The sequence below is a fragment of the Daldinia caldariorum genome (genome assembly GCF_022478825.1).
Source record: "Daldinia caldariorum strain CBS 122874 unplaced genomic scaffold F4812scaffold_2, whole genome shotgun sequence".
NCBI lineage: Eukaryota > Fungi > Ascomycota > Sordariomycetes > Xylariales > Hypoxylaceae > Daldinia > Daldinia caldariorum.
This window is the reverse complement of record NW_025953038.1, coordinates 1,867,633-1,890,553: the sequence shown is the minus strand read 5'-3', so window position 1 is coordinate 1,890,553 and position 22,921 is coordinate 1,867,633. Positions and strand designations below refer to the sequence as shown.

General features: G+C 46.9%; 2 protein-coding genes across 2 annotated transcripts; both read right to left on the bottom strand.

The window, feature by feature from the left end:
* Positions 1-935: 935 nt before the first annotated feature.
* Positions 936-2,949, bottom strand: F4812DRAFT_183491 (uncharacterized protein). Its single transcript, XM_047930050.1, has 2 exons — positions 1,810-2,949; positions 936-1,744 (listed from the first exon to the last, which is right to left on the bottom strand). The coding sequence occupies exons 1-2, from the start codon at positions 2,822-2,824 to the stop codon at positions 1,278-1,280; spliced, it is 1,482 nt and encodes a 493-aa protein (XP_047793865.1). The 5' UTR covers positions 2,825-2,949; the 3' UTR covers positions 936-1,277.
* A 10,778-nt stretch (positions 2,950-13,727) lies between these two features.
* Positions 13,728-22,051, bottom strand: F4812DRAFT_183359 (putative histidine kinase HHK1p). The gene is made up of 3 exons (XM_047930049.1): positions 21,533-22,051; positions 19,122-21,457; positions 13,728-19,067 (listed from the first exon to the last, which is right to left on the bottom strand). The coding sequence occupies exons 1-3, from the start codon at positions 21,664-21,666 to the stop codon at positions 14,095-14,097; spliced, it is 7,443 nt and encodes a 2,480-aa protein (XP_047793864.1). The 5' UTR covers positions 21,667-22,051; the 3' UTR covers positions 13,728-14,094.
* Positions 22,052-22,921: the final 870 nt, after the last annotated feature.

Here is a 22,921-nt window from a genome sequence, read left to right as displayed (position 1 = left end):
AACTAACCTATTGGAAGGCAAATTAATGTCAGCTCATTTTATTTTAGCCCTTGCTGTTTTACCCAAACCACAATTCTCGAAAAATCATCAATTCTCCGTTTTCCACCCCCCCCCCCCCCCCCCCATTCCCCCCCGCTTCGTCCGACCGGTGGCGTCGCAGTGCCTAGCTAATAAATATAAAATAAATTACCTATACGCTACACGGCAATACGAACGCCCTAGGCGTACCGTCCGGACAATGATGAAAGAGCGTAAGATGCCTTATATGCAGCTACCTGAGTTACCTGTTACCTTTTTTAATATGCATTTTAGGTATGTGTTAGAACGCGCGTAACAAGGTAAGGTAAGGTAACCTGTGAAGAACTTTCCCTTTTTCTGGCGCCTCTGCATCATGTTTCGACAGATCGTAATATTATATTATTCATTGCATACCCAACCCTTACCAAACCGAGCTGACTGTCACATTGTTCGGGAAGAAGACAGGTGAAAAGAGTTACTTCAAGCGAGAGGCGGTGGAATGAATACACCACAGAAGATGATGAGATAGCGGATATAAGCCTTTGGAACTTAACTGTGTTATGCATTTCTTTCATTTTTTTTCACATGCGTATGAGGTTTTTAATTTAAGAATTCCTAAGTCTTTTTGTCGTCTCTGAAATCTAGACACCTTACCTCCCACCTCCCCCTTTTTTCACATGGTATCTATAGTAATGTACAGGGCTTCATGCGTATTCCCCAAAATGACGATGACTGAATTCGGTTTGTCCGGCGCACCAGAAACTCCATGTCCTCTTTTTCCGAGCCTATTTCTCCATACCGTAGAAAATGCTTTGAAACCGTCTTCGTGAATGCCCCCTTTTCCCTGAATGTAAATGTAAATGTATGCAGGTAGATGGTTTAGTACAGACAGAAGCTATTAGTTACAGTGAAATTTAGGATGAAAAAAAATCGTTGCCAAGCCACATCTCATCCTAGGTTGTGCTGTTTTTTTCGTGTGGCCCGTTCGTAATATCGCTTTTTTTTCTTCTTTGGCCCAGCCGAAATTTGAATGGCTACTTTGGGGAAGCAAATTAGCCCCCTCTTGCTGGTTAAATCATAGCGCACTAAGAAATGTCCACGATCGTGATTTTGAGCAACAAATCGATATTGTCGTGAGAGAGGGGCTCACTTCCAAAAGATTGGTAAAGAAAAAGAAAAAAAAAACCCGCGGTCCTTAGAAACCCACCCCAGAGGCTGAAATGCGGACGGACTTTCAACAGCCATCACACGTATGTCCCTTAATCATTTTCTCGTCCGGCTCCTCCTGATCCTACCCCTGTCGCTCCACCACGCGACCTCTCATCCGACGTCGCCGGGGAATTTCGTCGCTCACCCTCGCTCTGATGCGGTCTCATTTCTGACGCGTATCGTGGTGATGGCTGGTCTGCCAATAACGACGAAACCGAGTGAGCACCGCTCCTAGATGACTGTGACACCTCGCCTACTCCGGTTTCCCTTGACGGACCGAGGCCTGGGGAAAGTCCCCGATGCGGACCAAAAGGTTCGATTCGACCCCGTCCCGTAGACCGATATGCCGAGACGTCGCTTCTCTGCCGCGAATGTCCTCGCCGTCGACCGGGAGGTGGATTTGATAATGCTGATGATCCACTGTGCTGACCGAAAGGCGGAGATCTAAACCGCGCTTGGCTCGGCGGAGGCGGCGCTTGCTGGGGACCCGTCGCTTTTCGTTTCTTAGGCGATTCTACTAATTGCCGAGAGGCAACATTAGCCAGACGTGTTTCTACCTGTTCGTTTTGGATTTTGACAAACCAGAAGGCGTTCCTGGCTGATTAGAGCCTCCTTGGGTGTTCGGGGGTTGCCAATGGTGGAAATATATCGATGGCGACTGGGTATCTTGTTGCGGTTGTTGCTGCTGCGCGAGCGCATGTGCCGGATGAGGAATGCCAGCCGGTCCAGAAGCTCCTTCTCCCGTACTCAACCGGGGAAGTGCCGAACTTCCTAGAGGCCTTCCTACAGCTCCGCCCATGCTCAATGTGTGTGCTCTATGCCTTGGTGAGCTAGGCCCCTGATAGGGCACGAAGCTCGCCTGGGCGCCTGCTACGGATCCTGGCGTAGACGGGACACCATATTGTTGCCCCCCGTACTGTTGAGACTCTCTTCGGGCCTCTGGTGATAAAGCCCCTTGGACTGGCATAATCTGCGCTGCGTGCGCCTGCTGCGGCATCAAATACTGTTGCGCCCATTCGAGGGCGGCTTGCGATAGCGTCCCGCTGCTCATTCCCGCGAACACAATAGGTATCATTGGTGGTGGTATACCCCGATCCAAAGACGTTCGGAGCATGTCGTATTCCAATTTCCTCTGTTCTAGACGTAAAGTTTCCTGTCGCGTCTTTTCTTCTTCTTGCTTTCTTTTCTCTTCTTCAGTTTTAGCTATCAACCAGCTCCTCATTGCTTCCTCGGAGCCCTGATGCTGAGGAGGCGCTGGTAGCGCACCGAGCGCCTGACTGTGCGGAGAAGGAGCTGGCACTCCTTGAGAATGTAAAGGCGGTCCTGGAGCTGGTGGGTGAGGTGGACCAGGAGCCGGTGGCGGCGGCGGCGGTTGAGCTAATGTCATGGCTGCCGGAAGAGGCAGGCCACGATGAGGTGCTGACATGGGCTTGGTTGATGGGCTCTGCTTCTGCGGGAGAGCCACAAATGACTTCTGCAAAGAGTCCTGAACACTCAAGGGGGGCGAGGATCGAGGCGGCGTCGGTAGATCATGGACAGGCCGGTACCCGTGTTGGACTGGCTGCTTGGCTGTGAGCATCATCTCGATAGAAAACATCAAGGGGAACTAGACGACGGCGTGGGGACGCATGCTAAGGGCTAGAAAAGAGATAAGGTGGCAGTATATGGTGCTAGCAATGTTATTGTTGCTGTTGTTGTTGGTGGTGGTGGTAGTGGTGGTGATGTTTACGAAACAAGAGGTGGTTAATAACCTTTGCATAAGAAAGTTGGATGGGACGGCCAACTTAGTAGAGAGGGGACAGGATATGATCGGGGCTTGTGGAACTGTTGGATCCCAAAGCCCAGCCTCATTTGAAGGTCGATGCCAAACACATGGGTGGTAATTCCAAAGGATCAGCTGGGGGGGGGGGAACTGCAGTAGTTGTTGCGTGGTATTTTAGGCGTAGTAGCTGGACATGCGCCGATATACAACAGCAGCCGAGGGACCCTGGCCGTCTGGGGGGATCGATGCCTAAGGCAACTCTGAGTGTCGGAAAGCACCAGCTAGGAAGATCTTGGAACGGAACGATATTGTGAGCCGATAGACTAGATTCTACCACTTGTAGCCGATTTAGGCAATGCCCGAAGTGGAAAGCAGAGGCCGTTTTGGGTGTGAAGTAAAACGAGGGCCTGGCTTATCTGAAAAGTAGTATGCGTACAAATGTATTTGGAAGATTTCATACAAGAGCTTGTAGAAGACCGGATAAGAAGGAATGAGACTATTTGGGGTCAAGGAATTTAGATAGCTGGACCGAGCAGTGTATCTCAGTAGGCTGATTTACGCAAATATGGTAATGATAGCCGTCCAAGTCATCAGAAGGAAGTACTCGCTGTCAAAGTGAGTGTGATCCAGACATGTTAGATGTTAAGGATGTCTGAGAGGCGTTGGCAGCAAGGAAGAGTTAAGTGGTCAAGTTTGTCAGTTTCATTAAAATAAAAAGAAACTGAGGCAGAAGAGAATTTGGTTAGCGAGAGGCTCGAGTGAAAGAAACTAGGCCGTCCAGCTACGGAATGTTAGCCTTAAGGTAGAAGAAGTTGAAGAGTGGCTGAGGAGTTGGCGAGGCATGTCCCGGGGAACGAGGAGGGGAGGGGAAGCCTTCTTTTCACGCCACTGTAGTGACGAGGCTGATCGAGCTGGTAAGTACAGATTCCGAATTCAACCTGGCTTGTCCTTGCTCCCAGTTAATTTTTAATTTTTGTTTTTTTCTTCCTGTTCCCTTCTGGGATCAACGAGCCCTTGTCTTCCACGGTAGGGTTTACTGGTCCGACCTTGGGACGGGTGTGTTTATAGGGCTAGCAAGGTATCTTTTGGTAGCAGGACCTCGTTTATACCAGTACATTACAAGTACGTAGGAGTAGAGAAACTTGACCTACACCGTTTCTGAACTCGAGTATCGAAGGCCGGGGGTGGAAAGAGTTACGATGCAGGGTCGATCCTCGACGTCGGAAAAAAGAATGTGAAGGAGGATGCAAGAGTGACGAACGAATCAACGAGTGGTGGGGGTGTGGAAGTATTGGCAAAGCGGCTACCTAGCATCCAGCTTGTCTTAAGTAAGTATGGTGCTCAACTTGCTTGACTACCTGGGTTAGGTACCTAAAGTAACAGTGTGAGAGAGAAAAGTAATAAAAAAAAAAAGAAGAAAAAAGAGAGAGAGTGGATGGATTGAAGAGTGGAGTCTAAGAGAAAAGAACTGCACGGCGCATTATGTGGGTAGGTAGATGGGACGAAAACTAATAAACAGATACTTTTCTGCTGTAAGACGTGTCAAGAAGAGTTAGAGAGACTGGGGATAGGACGGCGCAGGAGAATTCCCGCGAGAAGATCTAGAACCCGGACCATCTTGTATTATTTTTTTTTATCTTTTTTTTTCTCTTCTCTTTAATTTTCTTCCTAAAAGTGGTGCTTTTGTAAGTATGTGTATGTGTGCATGTTTTACTACTGTAAACCCTTTAGGTATGTGTAAATCAGGTCTATACTCCATACACGGGACGGATATAGGCAATACGTACGTAGGACGTTACTATGTATAGAGAAATACTATAATGTAATATGTAAGGTACTTACCAAAATGTATATTAGGTATATCATGTACATCACCCCTTGGTATGTGTATGTAATTAGGTATTTTGTTTGTGGTGAATGGGCGAGGGTATGCATTGTTTGAAATACATACATAGTAGTAAGATGTATGTAAGAAAGGAAACTCGGCAGAGACCGTTGGTACCAAACATTCGAATGGACAAGGTCGAAAGGGGCAAGTACATACAGTATGTACATTCCAGGCTTGGAAATACTAGCGTCAGCAGCTGAAAAGTGGAGTTCACCCGCTTGATGTAGTGTAGACGAGTAATGCGTAATATATACTTAGTTACAACCCGCAGAACGGTGTCTAAGCCTGATAGAGGAGAAGAGCCCAGGGTTACGGGCAGAAGTGGAAGAAATACCTACGATATTAGTTTAGGTAGTTAATACATACCTCTAACTAACTGCTTAATAACTACTTAGGTAGTTATCATGTCAGTGTGATGCCGTTTTACTAAGCTACGAGAAAAAGAAAATACAGATATATAAGTATTTAGCTGATATCCCTGGTACCTTAGGCGTGTGTGTAAGTACTGTATGCCTTATACAACACGAAACCGTGAGGAGCTCTCCAGGTTGAAGTATTTTACACTGTGCGTTACTGTACGGAATCGTTACCGGGTCTTCCAGTCTAGCATACATATGCAAGCGTATGTACCGACGGATGTATATACGTATGTGTAATTAGTCCGCACGGGGAAGAAAGGTCTCGACAAAAAAGATAGCCGTGAGAATGGCTACCTAACCTAAAGTAGGTACTTAGGCATGCGACGAGTTTCAATCCCACTTGGTGTGTCAGGGTATGAATTATGTATTGCCGTTTGGGAGTTTTGCGCAATGTAACATACCCTACTTATATACCCTACCTTAAGATATTATACATACCTACCTACATAGATGTAGGTATTTATGTATACCTAAGAGAAGCTATACTATATTCAAATACCACGCGTGTCGCGGAAGTTTTTGAAAGGCATCATGCCAAACTGACGTACCTAGAGTATGATCCCCATAAAGCAACATAAGCAGCATAGGCAAGTAGAAAAGTCAAGAAGCAAGAAAATCAAGAATGACGCACCATGGCGGGGTCTACCATTATACCTCATAACAAGGAGCTCTCGTCTTTCCCTGTAACCAACCCATATCTATGTAAGATTCCCAACGGTGTCAGCTGTAAACAACAGAGTATTCCCGGTTTCGTAATCGTGCGCATTATGTGAATAACAGGCGCACGCGCAACGGGGACAAACAATCCTAGCCATCTTGGCAGCTAACTTCCTCTTTAGAAGATTAACATTTCCACCTAGAGTCGGTCTCAGTCTAGGTTAGGTACCTAAGGTGAGAAATACGAACAACAGTAATACATACCTAAGGTTAGGTATACTTGGAGTTTCTGCGGCCGCATGGCTACCGATATTGGGTATCACGTCCCTTGCCTAGGGGGCTTCTCCTGTTTCTCCTGAAGGCTGAGGGAAGTTTTTCTAACGCTGACGAAGATTCCATTCAGATGCCGAAATGAGAAATGCCTAAGACCGCCGCATCTCGGGACCGACGGGCTCAACTTTTGTACATGGCATAAGTACCAAATAGCTTCGGTAATGTTGGATAATAAGACCAAGTTGGCTCCAAATGAAGAAAAAAAAATTCAAGGTAGCAAAAGCGGCTGGGCGATTGGGCAATGGGAACAAAGTTGGTCAGCCAGTAGAAGGGAGAGAGATGGGTTTAAACGGGCTAGGCATCGTATTGTTTCGCCTTCTCGCAGCCCTTGTCGGCAATGTTTCAAGATCAACCCGATTAGGCAAGTCGATCTCTCATATTTAGACGTTTCAACTAAGGCGCAAAACTGGGGGGTTCGGGGAATTGAAGGGACACCGCAATAGGGTAGCAAGAACTTGTCACATACCTTAGAGATATAGGTATCTATCACCGGGATATATACCTAGAGGTAAGTACCGTGCTTTTTCCCAGAATCGTTCTGTCGACTCAGCGCCAACTAACTGGGGAATGAGGATGACGATGACCTCATCTAGACCTAACTTTCAAACGCTAGGATGTAGTTTGTGAAGTTGCTGAAAATTCTCATCGTCATCCTCATCACGCTCCCGAAACATTCCATCATATAATTTGACCATAGGTGTATATATCTACGACAAGGATTTCGGAGACTAGACTATTATGTCGAAATATATCGAAGTTGCGAAGATTGTGACTGGCGAAGCGTTAGGCAAGTTTTTGACGGGAGGGGCAGCCGAGTTAAAGTCCAAAGGAGGGGCAGACTGTCCTGTCCGTTGTACCAAACATAACCTTAGGTACCTAGAGGTACTTAGAGGCACTATTGGAATTACCCACACTAAAAGTGTACCTAATTGTACCTAGAGCTCTAATTGTACCTAAACCCGGTACTTGCGCTAGGTACTTAATGTACCTACGCATACCATACCGTGGGCACTAGGTATGGTAGGTATACCTATTATCTTAGGTTAGGTATACTACTTAGGTATGTACGTATTAATGCCCTACCTAACTTACCTAACCTACATGGGAGGAGGTATTCTATTCCTACATCCAAATTTGCGAACTCGGGTGTACTACCTACATAGTAGCATGTGGTATTACTCTATTGCCCTTAGGTAAGGCATTATCATAGCAAGACCGGTCAAGATACAACCTTGTAAGTTGTAATTTGTCTATTACTACTACCTAGTTGAAAGTGGTCATGCTGTGAGCTCGTGGCCAGTTCTTGTAAGCCTCACAATTCGCCTATGGCTGCTTGTATTACATGTAACACCCCGTGTAAGCCGGCCATGGATACTTTCGCCTCAGCCCGATTTTGACTCCCTTACCGGAGTCTTCCGCATGCTTAAATAGACGGGCTCGCCCAGTCAAGCAATCTGCGCAAATGCCGGTATTTAAGGTTGCTTTTAACCTTACTTTTTACCTTACCTTACCTTACCTTGCCATGCCATGCCTCGCCTCGCCTCGCCTTGTGTTTGGGCAGGACAAAACGATGGGATGTCTATTGCTATAGTGTACAGGGAATAGCCGCATGGATCTTGCATTAATGCTACCGTTTTTGGATATACTCGCCCATCACGGCCATTATAGGGCTTTGTTACATGATCTGAGCATTATGACTTGTTTTCTTGACGCCACAGCCGAAGTCCTCGCTTGGCGTCAGGTCAGGTGTGAACGAATTTGTAGATATAGATCACCGTCGACCGTTGTTTACCGTAGGAGGTACTTAGTCTATATATATATCGGCTTGTGGCTGATAAATAGCATGGAGCCTCACGAGACCTTAAGCACGTTGTTGATACCTAGTGTCGCACAAGGCGATACGTCGATTTATTGCTGGAATTTATTAAATATTAGATCTCGTTCGTAAACAAGCCAATTCCTAGTCCCAAGCGCGAAATTGTGGCCAAGCCATCGCCTGCACAAGCAAGTGTAATGGTGGTGCAGCGTGTAGCCAATAACTCGTGTGTAAGCAAGAGATCACTTAGACAAACTGCTACGACCTCGTAAACATTGTCGTCCGTGTGGGCCATCACCTCGACATTTAATAACATGTAGAAGAAGACTAGGTACGCAAACATTCCCGATCGATTGATATCTGTAAGACCGGATATAGGTACTGATAGACAAATGCGGTTTTTGTCATACTGCAGCGTTGGATACGAAGCGCGAGCTGAGCTCTATTAATTTTACCATATCTGCACGATTTATGATAATCGACAATATGTTTCTACTATCTGTATCTGTGAAACTATGAAATATGAGATATGCAAAAGATAATATAAGCTGGTGGGTAAGTATAAATGTAGCTGAAGTTGAGCTACAGCACATTTTACATAGGTACCTCTATCTATGGGCTGATTTTATTAATACCTACACTGATGTGTATGTGAGGTACCTATGTGAGGTACCAATGGGGGGAAGGGGGGTACCTAAGCCTCATAATTCCTAAAAAGGGAGGAAGAAATAGCGGTTAACCAATCAGCGCTTAGGTATAAGTCTAGACTCCAGACTGGGACATTCCTGTTCCAAAAGAAGGTCAAAACTCCATGTTTTCTTCCACGGTACTGTTTATGCGGTAGCCTAATGGCGGATGTTCCTAGTGTAGCGCCGCGCAAAGAAAAAAAAAAGTCATGATGCGTACCAAGTGCGAATTTTGCATATACTTACATAGACTTACACCCCGACTTGGATAGAGTTTAACATTAACATTTGCTAAATGTCGTACAATTGTACCGTTTTACGAACCCTTAACTTTTATTTAAAGTACCAGGTAAGTACAATATATTTCATACTGTGCTCACACGACCAATTAACTTTATTAGAGTTGGGGCAGGAGGAGACGACGCTTGAAACAACTCCATCAACTCTTCTTCTTCAACAATGCGAGAGGAACGAGAATGGTTTTTGTTTTCTCCGTTTCGAACATGCCCACGCCACTTAGAAAAGCTTGAATCCTGCCATATCCGATCGTGATAACCAACATCTCAAACCGCACTCTTTCAACTTTACACCTTCAATTTTAGACTCTCCTAAATTTATTATTATTATTTTTTATAAAAAAGCTTCGTTTCTTTTTAGTTACAAGCCCCAATCATTTCCTAACGTGGCAGCATGCTTACTCTGATCATTTATTTACATTGCTGATATGCATTGAAATACACGATATAGTCTTACAAGCAATGTACATATCTATCTCTGGGTGAAATATTTGGTCTAGGTAATACTTCAAGCATATGCTACAACTCATTGCAGTCACCTTAAACTAGTAAGTTTCACCATTATTTACATACTAGTTCCGATGTGTCAAGGCAAGGGACTACAGAAAGTATACAGAGATATCTGTTGACTGTTCTCAAGCACAAGTCTAATACGGGAACACCCATTCAGATTCGAGTAGTCAGGTTTCCACGCGATATGCACCCAAGAACGGCTTGACAACACATTCCTACTGTTTACATGACATGTTTGTATCCTCCTCTCATTACCCGATCAATGGCTACTCCTGTTACTTGAACAGTTTGATATGGCCAGTCAGCGGTCCAGTCAGCGGTCGAATAACATTGGTGCAGTTAAAGGATCAAAACAGAGCTTGACCGGCAACTCGTACAGCAGGGGCTAATAAGCTTATGGGTCATACTCTCCAGTCGCCAATTATTTCCCTACGAATAACATTCGAGATTCTTCGACTTGTCATTACGAGCCAATGGACATGACACTGGGACCGGTCGAAAACGCGAGAGGAAAAAAAAACGCACAGCAGCGGGTAGACCAATGCTAGTTTTCTCGTAGCCGCCGATACCCTAAAGGTTGTCGGACGAACTAACTCTAAAATAACTAAAATATCATGTAGACATACATGTAAACACACAGGTAGTCACAAGGTATGTATTCGGGTTTACTGTGGCCCCTTTTCTTAGTTGTGTAGGTCGACCCCATTACGAGGAACACGCACCTATGGATCTCGCTGCCTGCCGTGCCTGGTGTATACAGGCAAGAGGCATGTAATGTACACTCCGCACAGTAACTCGACAACGTCTTCGGATCCGGAATCTTGGCTAGGGTCCACAAGCGGGATCGAGGAACCTCGCAATATACTGAGCCGCTAGGTGGTCTGTGGAAATTTGATCGGACTTCCGGAGGAGCCACCTAAGATACAAAGTAGGCTGGCCGCCGAAAAGCGCATATTGCGTTTGGTGATGCATCACACATCACGAGTCAAGACGGTATACGACATGGCAAGGATCGGAATAAGGGATTAAGAGGCTGCCGGGCTTTCCAATATCCATCCCCCTAGCAAACTGGTAGGTATCTCAGTCAGACGCGCCCTATAGAGCGAGTACCGTACATGGGATTCCACAAATCCTATCTTAATCCTATCTTGCTGTTGTGACAGATAGCACCGAACATGTCGTGAATTTCCTAAAACAGGATAACCTTCAGTATCGTTCCTACAGTCGCAGAGCACTATCTTTAGTATCAAAACTTTGTTTAGCCAAGACAACTACTAGTATCACACTATTTCGACCTAGCCAAACTACCAAACTGTTTCCCGTCACAGAACCGTTGTCAACAATTCCTAGCAAAAGAATTTTTAGCAGCGATTCTTTCCGGTTCCATAGGACTATGTCAATGAAGCAGGCTAGCTGCCGCCGTGACCGAGGGCCACGGAGGTGTTCCTAGTTGGGATGGCAGCAAGATGCGAATACACATAATACAGGCAACATCCTGTCTTCCCTGCCAGCTTTCTTTGCCGATCCCCTAGCTACTGTGCAAACCTAGACCATGACATGACATGACAGCTCTGTCATTCGTACATCGCGCTAGCCAGCCACCCAATCGGTTAATGCAGCAGAGGGACCAAAAAAACAACAAAACGTCACCGATCTAGCGGGGATCTAGTACTATGTATCCATGTACGTCGAACCACGATCATCCCTCTTCTACCGCAACGGTCGAACTTGGACATTAACTCATCTAGAACACGTAACTTACGCCCTCTCCCCGTTACGGATGTAGGTGAGCGCAAGCCTTTCGCCTTAATCTCCCCTTACGCCCTCTCTATTCGCCTAGACAAGTCCAAAGGCGGCCGGCCGTAACATGCGGCGTAAGCCACCACATGCTGCCCGCGGTTACCAACCCAGCCCTGCGAAAAGAGAGAGAAAAAAGCAAAATTCCTACCTGCTGCCCAACTGCCTGGTTACATACATACATACAAAGCCTTTGCTTCTTGCAATCTCCCCTTCGTCATTATACGGACCCCGGCTGAAACGCACGAACGCAGCGCCTCCCGCTTCTTCGCACCCCAGATATCTATCCTCAACAATTCCCACACGGGACGAGACGAAAGAAGAAGAAAAAGAAAAAAGCAAAGCAGAAAGAAGAAAACCGGGTTAGAGGGACACGTGGGACGGCTTCTTCGCGAGCCGCAATCTCTGTCATATTTTCCTAAGCGTCATCTACGTAGTAGAGCCGTGGCGTCGATGGAGCCAAGATATACATAGCCGTGCCGAGATGGGACTCGGCAGACTAACTCTACAGTCTACACTAGCACTCAGAGGTATGTATGTAGTATGTTGATACTTATCGTTGTAAGCAGGAACGAGAAGTACTGACATACGATAACTTCGCTTTCTCCTCAATAGCCGACTATAGCCATCTCTCCCTTGTCCTTGTCTACCAATCGATAAAGGCAATAACAAACGAACCGTTTCCTATGCCTGTCTGGGCTCTAAGGCAAGCATGTAAGAGGTAAGTAAGTAGGTACCTAACATAGTATACGATCTACGCAGCTACAAAATTTCTCTACCAAGACTTCTTAGCTTACGGCGGGGGGGCTTAAGCCACTGTATGTACGTCGGTCCCACATGTCGAGCACACCAGGCAGACAGTTTTGCTTGAACTAGCAGCCAGGAGGGAGAGGGGGAGAGAGAGACAGACAGAAAAACAAAACAGGCGAGAACAAGGCGATTGATTACCATACCAGCACCAACCAAGCGCTTGTGTGACCTACTCCTTCAGTTCTCGATGTGCTCTTTACCTTCACCGGTATCCGCAGCCCAAGCCACCGGGAGTCCATAGTTTAATCAAAAGGAGGGCAAATTAGCAAATTAGGATAAGGCTGCCACGTAATGGGCCTAACCGGCGCGCATCATGTCGCATGTTATATCATTTGGCGGCAACTCGTTCGGCTTCGCATGACTCGACAATGCCAATAACGGCGATGTGAGAGGTACCTAGCCAGAACCAGAAAGAACCTATCAAACCCGTCGCAGCCGCCGGTCGATTTTCTCCTTCTTCTTCTTCTTCATCACCTAACCTAATGTACGATATAGGTAGATCTACTAAACTAAACGTACTAACGCGGCTCATTAGCCGTCCCAGACTATCGGAGCCTCCAAAAACTCCACCGGTCTAAAAAAAAAAAAAAAAAAAAACGGATGAGAGTGGAAGCATGGGAATTCTAGAAATTCCCTTAACCTACTATTACTATTACTGCGATGGAGGAAGGAAAGTTTGCCTAATCCCGTGGGGCCTCGGACCGACTTGAGCAAATCTCCACGTAAAACCGGCCTTCCAGGCTTTCTTTCTAGGCTCTTTCTAGGCTCTGGAGCCTCGGGGTCTCCATCTCCATCTCTCCTGATGCATGTTTCAACTACTGCATCGCGAATGTCGTAAGTGGAATACTATGTAGAATCTTGCTCGTGTTAACTGCCTAACACCGGCTCTGAGCCGCTTCCTCGAGGCTAGAGCTTTTCTCTCACGTGGTTCGGCGATATAAAAAAAGCAACTACTACTACTACCACTACTACTTACTATATATGTATTGTGCCTGACCTAATGTATGCAAGTAATGCTTTGGTCCTTAGCGAGAAACGAGCGAAATGCCGCTACCTAAAGAAGGTTACCGCGTTCTAACGGCAATATATTATTCCTACGCTCGTTAAAGGTAATGCATAATATAATGAATAAATGAATGATTGTGTCCCAAAAATCTTTTTTTATTCTTAGTAGTAGTATGTGTGTTCGTCGTGTATTTAGGGTGTGTTGTTCCTAGAAAGCTAAGCGGGTATCCAGTCCGGACGGAGGCTTCCCATCGTCCCGGACTAATCCTTTCCAGACTGTGATGAAAGTGATGAAGCTGATGACGATGATGATGATGATGTATCCGTATCTAAATAGCATCTCTAAAACCCATTAAATCAAACTCACTGATACGCTTAATCATCCTAAAGCTTTGCCGATAAAATGCATATAGAGCTCACATGTGGTATCGCGTGCCATATTTCCCATAATCTCTCTCTCTCTCTCCCCCTTTCTCTCTATCATGATCGTAATGACGTGCCTAGCCTAGCCTAGCCTAGCTTCTTCGTTCAGCAATGTTCAACTCTCGCAAACAGGCTCGGTAATTGCCATCGCCATTACCATCGCTATCGCCATGCCCATATGACAAATCCAAATCGAATTAGCAAAAAAAAGGAAGAAAAAAAAAGAAAATCCGTTATATGCTCCAGATTCCGGTGCCAAATCACCCGGCCCATTATTTTGTTTACCTTGGATTAGGACAACCCAACGTACATGATAGAAGATGGAAATCCTAGGAACCATTCATGTGAACAAGAAACAAAAGACTAGAAACTAGGATAGACAGACACCTGGGCCATATTTTGAGTGATCCAGAAGCGTATGTTTGCTAGCATCAAATCTCTGGTTTACTGTAACCCCTATCGTTAGCTTGATAATCCATTCTCATGACCCGTATCGCTATCTAACGCGGATGAATTGTTTTGCCTCGGGTTCTTCTTAGTAAGGACCACCCTCGGTTTCTCATCAGTGGTGGTCTCGGCGTCGCTAAGACTCCGAGGTTTCGTCAACTTCCGCGGCTGGCGTTTCGCTGTTTGCTGCGTGGGGGAGACGTTTGCGCTCTCTATTGGAGAATATTGGTCTGGTGACATTTTCCCATTCGATGTATCAGTAGAATACGAGTAATCAATATTCTCCCTCATCGGTATGACAAGAGGTGGTGACCCGCTCATTGTAAAGTCATTGGTCAAGGGCGAGCTGGGAACAGGAGTAGAGTTGCCATCCGAGGAATCCTGACTTTTGAACCGCCCAAGAGGATCTGACTGGTGTCTCGCAGGCGGGGTTGGTGGTTGTATGGTTCCTGTGGTATATGTATCTAGCTTCCTCTTGAGCAAGCCTGCCTTGACTGGTTTAGCAAGATAGTCATTCATGCCTGACGCCAGGCACCTTTCTCGATCACCTTGGATTGCGGAAGCCGTCATGGCTATGACCAAAACTTTCCTAACTTCCTCGATAGGATCCTTACGAATTATCGCGGTAGCTTCGTAGCCGTCAAGAACGGGCATTTGAACATCCATTAAGACGATGTGATAAGGATCACCCGCCATGGCTTGTTGTCGCAAACCTTCTACCGCCTTGAATCCGTTCTCATAAGCATCGACCTTGGTGTATCCTAGTTTATGCACAAACTTGATGGCGATCTTCTGGTTGATAAGATTATCCTCTGCGATGCAGATACGTATTTGATCTTTGGGAATTCGAGCTAGATCTACAACTGGGCTCATTAGAGAATGACTGGGAGCTCGTTGAGGGGCATTGTGTTTTATATCGGTAACGGGGGGTGTTGGAACTGGTCGAGCTTCTCCTGCGGACACATGCGGCTTCGCCTTATCGAACGTTACTGTGAATGAAGCCCTTGTGCCTTCATTTTCTCTGCTTTCAAGTGAGATCTCGCCCTTCATCATATTCTCGATGAGCGACTTGCAAATGCTGAGTCCAAGCCCGCTACCACCGTATTTGCGGGCAGTGCTGGCATCAGCTTGGCTAAATGGCCTGAAGAGCTTCTTTAGCTGATCCTGCGGAATACCGATACCAGTATCCTCCACCCAAAATGTCAACTTCGCCTTCTCAAGAGTATTAAACTCAACCTTAGCACCGATTGTGATGGAGCCATCTTCTGTGAACTTGAGACTGTTGCTAATGAGGTTACCAAGGACTTGGTGCAAGCGGATAGGATCGCCATAAATGAGCATTGGTGGTAGGTTGATATCTTGAATAATCTTAACGTTTTTCTTGGACGTCTTCTCTCGATTGCTATAAGAGGCGGCCCTTACAACCTCACGCACCATCTCTTCTGGATTAAACGCAGTAATGTAAAGCTTCATCTTGTCGGCTTCCATTTTGGAGAAGTCGAGAATGTCATTGATGACCGTAAGTAAGAGATCCGCAGATACCCGGATAGAATCCGCCATTTCGAGCTGCTCTTTATTAAGATTGCTGTCCCTTAAGAGTTCGGAATTGCCAATCACGCCGTTCAACGGGGTGCGTAGTTCATGGGACACGTTGGCAAGGAAAATGCTCTTGGCTTTGGCTGCTTCCTCGGCAATCTTGACATTCCGTTTGGCTTCCGCTTCTGCGTGTTTCGCCTTCGCAACTGCTTGCTTTTGTATTCGGACCATCGCTTCGTTCTCAGAGGATACTTTCTCTATCGCCTTTATTGAAAGGGCGTTAGAATAACTAATCCCAATCTGATTTACGAGTAACTGTAGCACGGTGACGTTCCTATCCGTAAAAGAATCTGGCTCGCCCTCCAGGTAAAGAACGCCAAGAAGTGGCTTCGCCCCGTGACAGATGGGTATTGCGATGATGGCTTTGCTAAGGGAATTTCCTTGCGCCCAGGAGTCGCTAACCTTCCCAAACCTCTCATCGCCAATTAGATCAGGGATGAAGACAACTTCACGAAATCGGGCGCAGTACAGAACTACGTTCTCGGCGACCAACGATGTGCCAATCAGTGGCTGTCCAGGGAGATGGGCCGTGGCTCCTTTTTCCGAATCACCACTGGCTGCGATACACCAATTATCTTTCGCGTCGTCTTCGTCTTGAACAATAATTGCTGCTTGAGTTGCGGATCCCCCGCAGGTTTGGAGGATAACATCGCACATTGTCTTAAGTAAGACGTCAACCTGTAAGACGGAGGAGATAACTTGGGATGAAACAAGTATAGCATGAAGATCTATCATATCGAGAGCTGGCAAGCCGGCACCAGCTTCAGGCTGCGTCGAACCGCGCCATGCGGCCATTCTGGTTTCTTTCGTCTCTTCGTTGACAGTTTGCACAGACTGCGGATCATCGCCGTCTGTGGCATATGTGACAGAGGCAGAATCCCCAGCAAAATCCGTCTGTACAGCAACCTCGGCTGTTCTTGCGTAGCGGATAGGACTATGGAGGAGGAAGCTGTGGTCTTCCTCGATACGTTGAGCAATTCCGATCGCTCCTAATTGTCGCCAGAGCGCAACAGACTCCTTCAAGGCCGCCGTTGCTGACCTTCTCGCCGACCGCCTGACGAAAAAGCCGGCCATCAAGAAATTCCCAAGGGCCTCCTCGAAAAGTAGGCTGTACTCGGAAGCATGATCTAATGCAGTTTCATAATGGCGTATAGCAGTGCCGTGATCACCGCGCAACTCCTCAATCTGAGCGTCAAGTAATTTCGACCAAGCAAGGTAATTCGCATTTAAAACGACTTGCCAACCTTTGATCCTTTTATTCAGATTTTCAAGTTGCACGATCGTATCTCGGACCTCCTTTTCTAGGTCGGCATCAGCGGTTCGTGGGTCGTTAAGCTTGCGCTGCACGAGGCCTGCAACAGCAAGCCCATGAAAGAATAACACGGCTCGAGTATTTCGAGACGACCAGAGCAGGTCTATCTTGTCAATGCACCTCTCGCCCATTTCCTGAGCTTCTTGATAGTGGCCGTACAAGTATAAGACAATGATTTCATTTGTTTCATATATCAGGACAGAACGGCCACCGTTTCGTGTTTGGATATCAAGCCACGTTTTGTAAGCATTTGAATTGTGCTGGTCATCCGTCATTACCGTATGTGCTTTAGTTGTATCTGTCTTACCCTGAAGCGCGCGGCAAACCTGCCGGACCGCTATCAAGTAAGTCCCGCCCCTGGTATCTTGGTGCCAACCAGGTACCTCCTCACAGCAGTATTGGCAAATCGATTCGAGAAGAGCAACATTCTCGCTTGCAAAAAGTCTCATCTGAGCCGAGAGCCCATAGCTCAGAATAACAGACATACGATCACCGGCGCTGGACGAGCATTCGACCGACAGTTCCGAATGGTTTATACAAACACTAATAGGAACATGGATATGGCTGACAAAGGAGGTATATAGCATGTAGCCACGAGCGGTGAAAAATGAATCCCGAGTACGCTCCAGTATTTCTAAGCACTGGTTACCGAGCTCTGCGGCGAATTCTACCATATTAAACCGGGATAGTGCGATCATAGCGACGTAAAGAAACGCGGCACTAGAATGGGGAGAGCGCCCGTATTTCAGGTACCGATTGATATGTGCAAGGGCAAGATTATAGAAGACCAGAGAGTCACTCCACCAGGCAGCACTGATAGCTTCCGTGAGAATAGCCCCAACTGTTAGTTCGTGGGGATCCATATTGCCAAGGGGGCTCAGAATCTCTCCCCGATCCAGACTTTTGATTTTGGCGGCTATCTCCATGAAGAGCGTATCGCATTTCTCAAAGGTGGGATGCGTGTCAAGTTCGACTTTCAGTTGATGGAGACTCTCCTTCAAGATAGCAAGCGCAGACATCGAGTTCCCATTCTGGGCTTGAACGCGCGCTAGAAGAAGCCAGGCGGGCGCTTTATCCTCTGCATTTTTTGCACCGGTAATAATAGCATTCGCAAGGTTATGAGCTGCAGCGTGATTTCCCATATATATGTAGCACTCAGCAGCGCGCAAGTGAAGTTTAAGTGTTTCTTCGTAATCGACGTCGTCTGGGCCATCGGCCCACGGATCCGGTTGTAAGAGCATTATGGCGCTGTGGTAATATTTTGCGGCTGTCGACCTTGCACCATTCTCCACCGCCAATGCAGCGCATTCCACCAGGTGCTTTCGGTACGGTTGGCGAAAATGGACCTTGTCCTTGATAATCTCGACTGCTTCCGCAATATGCGACGCAGTATTATCCCTTACTCTAACTTCGTCTCCGTAGTGATTTAGTAACGTCTGCGCAATGGCGAAATGCATCTGGGGGGTATTGCATTCCTTCAAGGATGCTGCTGCTTGGACGTATCTGTCGTGTGCAAACCGGAATCTATCGTCGCTTTCGCTCTGTACGATAATGCAAGCATTTATCGCTGCTTGTAACCCTGCAACTGCGTCCTGTTTAGAGTACTTGGCACAGTAAAGGGGTTCGCTCTGCTCGTTGCCGCCGTCATCGATAGGGTCAAAGGAACCATTTAATAATTGACAGATTAGCTCGAACGAGAAAGTAGTACCCAAAAGAGCTGCCCAGGCCAATATAGACCGCGATGCAGCTGGAAGCTCACTCAATCGGCGAGTAATGAAGTCGTTGTTTAAAACATCGTAGTCGTCTTCACCTTTGAATTGTTCGAAGAGCGAATCCAAGTTGAAGTCCCACCTATTCTTTTTGTAGTCGTACCATATGCATCTTTTGCGGTAGCAGGCACTTAGCATTTCTCTCATGTAAAAGGGATTACCAGCAGTCTTCGATTGGATTACGCGAGCTAGATTAGCAACATCCTCCTGAGGTCGGCACAATGTCGACGCTACGTATTGTAGAATCTCATATTCAGTCAAAGGCGCTAAGCGAATTCTTGTAACCCTTGGACCGCCGGATTTAGGATGTTCTGAACTAGTTAGCCCGCATCCTGCGGTACACATAGAAAAGGAAAATACTTTACCTTCGGTGTCTGCAGGCTGGATGATCTTTTGAACGTCGTCCGGAGATAATTCGTCGGGTCGATAAGTTACTATTAGTACCATCTTCAACCGAGCTGAGACTACCTGAGTAATCAACTCCAGAGACTCATCGTCCGCAAACTGAAGATCATCCAGGCATAGACAGACGAAGTGGTGACTTGTAAAGATCCTTAGTATATCCAAGAACGTATTCATTAAGCGAATCGTCTTCGTAGCTGCTCCAGCTCGGAGGAAGTCCTGAGAGGTCTGTGAGGTGACGCGTGGACTCTGGGGGCGTGGTTTCCCCGGAGAACTCACGGGGGATGAGCTACGCCTACTCATCGGGGCTCTGTTGATTCGACCATTGGGTAGACCTTGTGCCAGCAGTGGTGAAATATACGTTCGGTCTTGAGAACCAAGGAGAAACTCAGGAAGCCCGAGCAAGTTATGGAGCATTGGCCATATCGGACGAACATAGTCTTTAAGAGCTCGATGGAGAGGCGTGTCAGTGTTGCTCTCACCCCAGACTTGTTTGAACAGAGAGGATACTAGTTTCAATAGCGGTCCAAATGCGGTTCTCCTAGCCGTGTCGAATTTTGCTGTCGCACAATACCCTCTTCGCCTGGCATCAGCCAATACTTGCTGAACGAGAAAACTCTTGCCCAGACCACCAGCGCCTTCAATAGTAACAACCTCGCAATAGCCCCGCCTTCGGAACCTTGCCGAACCTAACTGCCTTGAAAGACTGCCAGTCGTCTCGGTGCCGCTATGGCGCGAGGAAGACTGGCGCTCACCAATAGTGTCGAAAATAGTCTTAGCCTCAAAGGCTACAGACGGATGCTTCTCTAACGTTTTGGATAGCTTTGAAGCGGTGTGACATGAGGATATCGTGTCATTGGACCCGGAGACTGTTTGCGTGTCTATTCCGTTAACTGAAGATTGAACGGCGCTTCTCGATTGTTTCGGATCTGAGAGTGTGGTCTGCGTGAAGGAGCCGCTTCGCCGAATCTCTCCCTCAGCGGAGCTCGCACCTTCGCTTGAAACATCGGCGGTATCGATGAACTCGGCTGATAAGCCGGAACCGTCTGAATATCGGTTAGTTGCTGTAAGACTAGCGATAGCTTGACCCCTCGCTACCCTTTCGAGTATTTTCACGAGTTCGGCGTGCTCTTTACGGCGTCCAATCATAGCAGTAGGTAACATGAAGAATGACGAGATATCTCTCGAAGCAATATGCCACTCCTTCAAAGCTTTCCAGTCGCCATTTCCCAGGAGTTTCTGGATCATTTGCAAATCATGACGAAGGCCACTCGCCGAGTAATAACGGTCCGAGATGTTCTTGGCTGTACACTTCTGTATTATGCGGCCAAGAACCTCGGGCACATCCGTTCGAATATTCGACACCAACGGGATGCGACGATTTAGTACACACTGGACGATATCTAACGGAGTGGCTCCAGTAAAAACGGGTTGTTGGGTTAGGAGCATCCAAAATAATACACCTAATGAGTAAATGTCAGTCCTCGTATCAGGCTCGGCCGGCATGCGGCCAGTCTGCTCAGGGCTAATGTAGACCAATTTGTTCTTCGCCCCGAGTTCCTTAGAGAGTGTCGACCATCCCGTACTAGTGAGCCCGTGTTCGAACGACCTTACCCCCGAGCCAAAAGATATCAGCTTTACCTTATTCGTCTCCATGTTGAAATGAAACGCATCCGCTCTAATTTCTCCATGGACCATTCCATGGCCATGATGCAATATCTCCAGACATTGCGTAGCGCCAATAGCGAAATCGAGGAAATGCATCAGGCTAATGGGAGGTTCCAGCAAGAAATCATTTTTGCGATAGGCTTCAAATCTGTCTTCGATCTTTTTAGCATAATAAAAGGCGGGTCCCAGATCTAGGGCCCTGAATAGGTAGTTCTCTCCGGGATGCTCATAAATAGCCACAATTATAGGCGCACGATCACCGGGTTGCGGATTCAGGCGTAGGAGGTCGATGGGTTTCACATTGTGGACCCCTTCCGGATCGGCGGTGGCGATCAGGCTCTTAGCAATGTGAAATGTCCTCTCCTCGCGGAGGACGTGGTAGGATACCCGCGCAACTATCTGTTGTTCCTCGACGTTCGATAGATCGGAGGCAAGGCTGGTAAAAGCAGGGGGGGAGGCGGACGAACGTTCGCTACTGCCTTCGCTCTGGGAAAGGAAGCCGACGTGGACGTCGCCAGGCGATATGCGACTCGAGGCTAATTTGGCGATGGAGGGCGGAGAGCCTAGGTTTTGCAAGGGCGTTGTCGTGGTGGTTGAATAAGGCGATATAAATCTTGTGCCGTATATATGCCTGTGTAAAGAAGGACCGTGTTAGACAGCTACTACTACGGATGCGAACTTTGAATCGCATTCGGGAAAAGGATACCAGTTGTCATAGCTTGAATGAAACGGCTTTCTCGATTCATCCCAGGTAAAACCGCCTAACTGTCGGAGCCGTTCGAAGATCCTGGCTGGGGGATCGAGTTGTTGGTCTTCCGGCATGACCAAGGACCCGTCCATGACGATGATATCTCGACATACAGAGAGGTAGGCTGGCCACGGCGTGATTTATTAGGTAGAGAGTGACCAAGTTGCCGCCGTCGCGACACACATGGCTTTTGCCCGGATCACTTTTGAAAATCGAGTGTCACTGAGATGCTTTGAGATGCTTTGCCTTGTCTTGTCTTGCCTCGCCTCGTCTCGCGTTAGCCTTTGCTTATTAGGGATTTGCAGAAGGCGTTGATCTCCGCCCGGAGCCTTTTATCAGTAATTTGTCCAGAAGATCAGGTGCACTAGTGTCAGGGTCCTCATCCACCAGGTTTGCATAGAAGAATGTAATGTGGTGCTTGTCGCTTAAGTCCAAAGAACCGCTAACATTCGGGGTATCCAGTCCAGTTTGTTTCTTCTATTGTTTATTGTACATTGAACATTGATGAAAATCTAAAATTCCTATTACCAGGTATAAAATTGGCCACACGGTTGTACAAGAAAGACCCGTTTAGTAAAAAGAAAAAGTAGATGCAAGAAGAAGGAGAAGACTTAATACATATTACATGCATTTACATGCCCTATTACATGCACCCGACAAGATTACTAACATTTATATACCTAACTTACCTACCTACCTAGGTAGGTACCTAGGTACGTATGCCCTATTACCACAGTACCTAACTGGTTTCCCTATCCTTTCCTTTAACATCTCCATTTCTATTTCCATTTACGTTTCTTTTCTTTTCTTTTCTTGTGCCCGCGCATTCCCATTAGGTACATGTTGCCCTAGCAAAAAAAAACTAGGTGCCAGAGTTACATGCCAACCCCTCTTTTACCACACTACTATGGAATTTTCGGACTTCACATAGTCGTTTAGTTAATGGAACACCTGTAATTTCAACGACTAAAGATCTTAGCCACTTCCTAAGACAAAACAAAAAAAAAACACACAACACACGCACACACATCGGTGGCTGATAGGCATATGGTTTTATTGGAGAAGAGGAATGCCCGCGCTGTAGGCATGACGAAGTTGTGCAGCAAAGAAGGAAGGACGAAAAGCCTTGGCGGCGAATCCAAATTATCCATGTATTTCTACCCAGCACTAGGGTTGATACAAGTGGCAGGGTTAGGTAGCAGAGCGGCATTACCACACTACATTGCAGGTATGTACCTACGTACTCTCTAACCCCCACTACTAGGTTAGGTAGTCTCAACTAACTAGGTAGTATAATTTAGCTACCTAGTTTAGGTAATTTACAACTTCTCTTTTTGACAACATTCT

Bases quoted from the DNA above. Each gene is read 5' to 3' on its own strand.
- F4812DRAFT_183491 (XM_047930050.1), bottom strand. From the start codon at position 2,824: ATGTTTTCTATCGAGATGATGCTCACAGCCAAGCAGCCAGTCCAACAC. The intron at 1,745-1,809 runs GTTTGTCAAAAT...CTCGGCAATTAG, and splicing joins TCAGCCAGGAACGCCTTCTG to TAGAATCGCCTAAGAAACGA.
- F4812DRAFT_183359 (XM_047930049.1), bottom strand. From the start codon at position 21,666: ATGGACGGGTCCTTGGTCATGCCGGAAGACCAACAACTCGATCCCCCA. The intron at 21,458-21,532 runs GTATCCTTTTCC...TTCTTTACACAG, and splicing joins CATTCAAGCTATGACAACTG to GCATATATACGGCACAAGAT. The intron at 19,068-19,121 runs GTAAAGTATTTT...TAACTAGTTCAG, and splicing joins CCAGCCTGCAGACACCGAAG to AACATCCTAAATCCGGCGGT.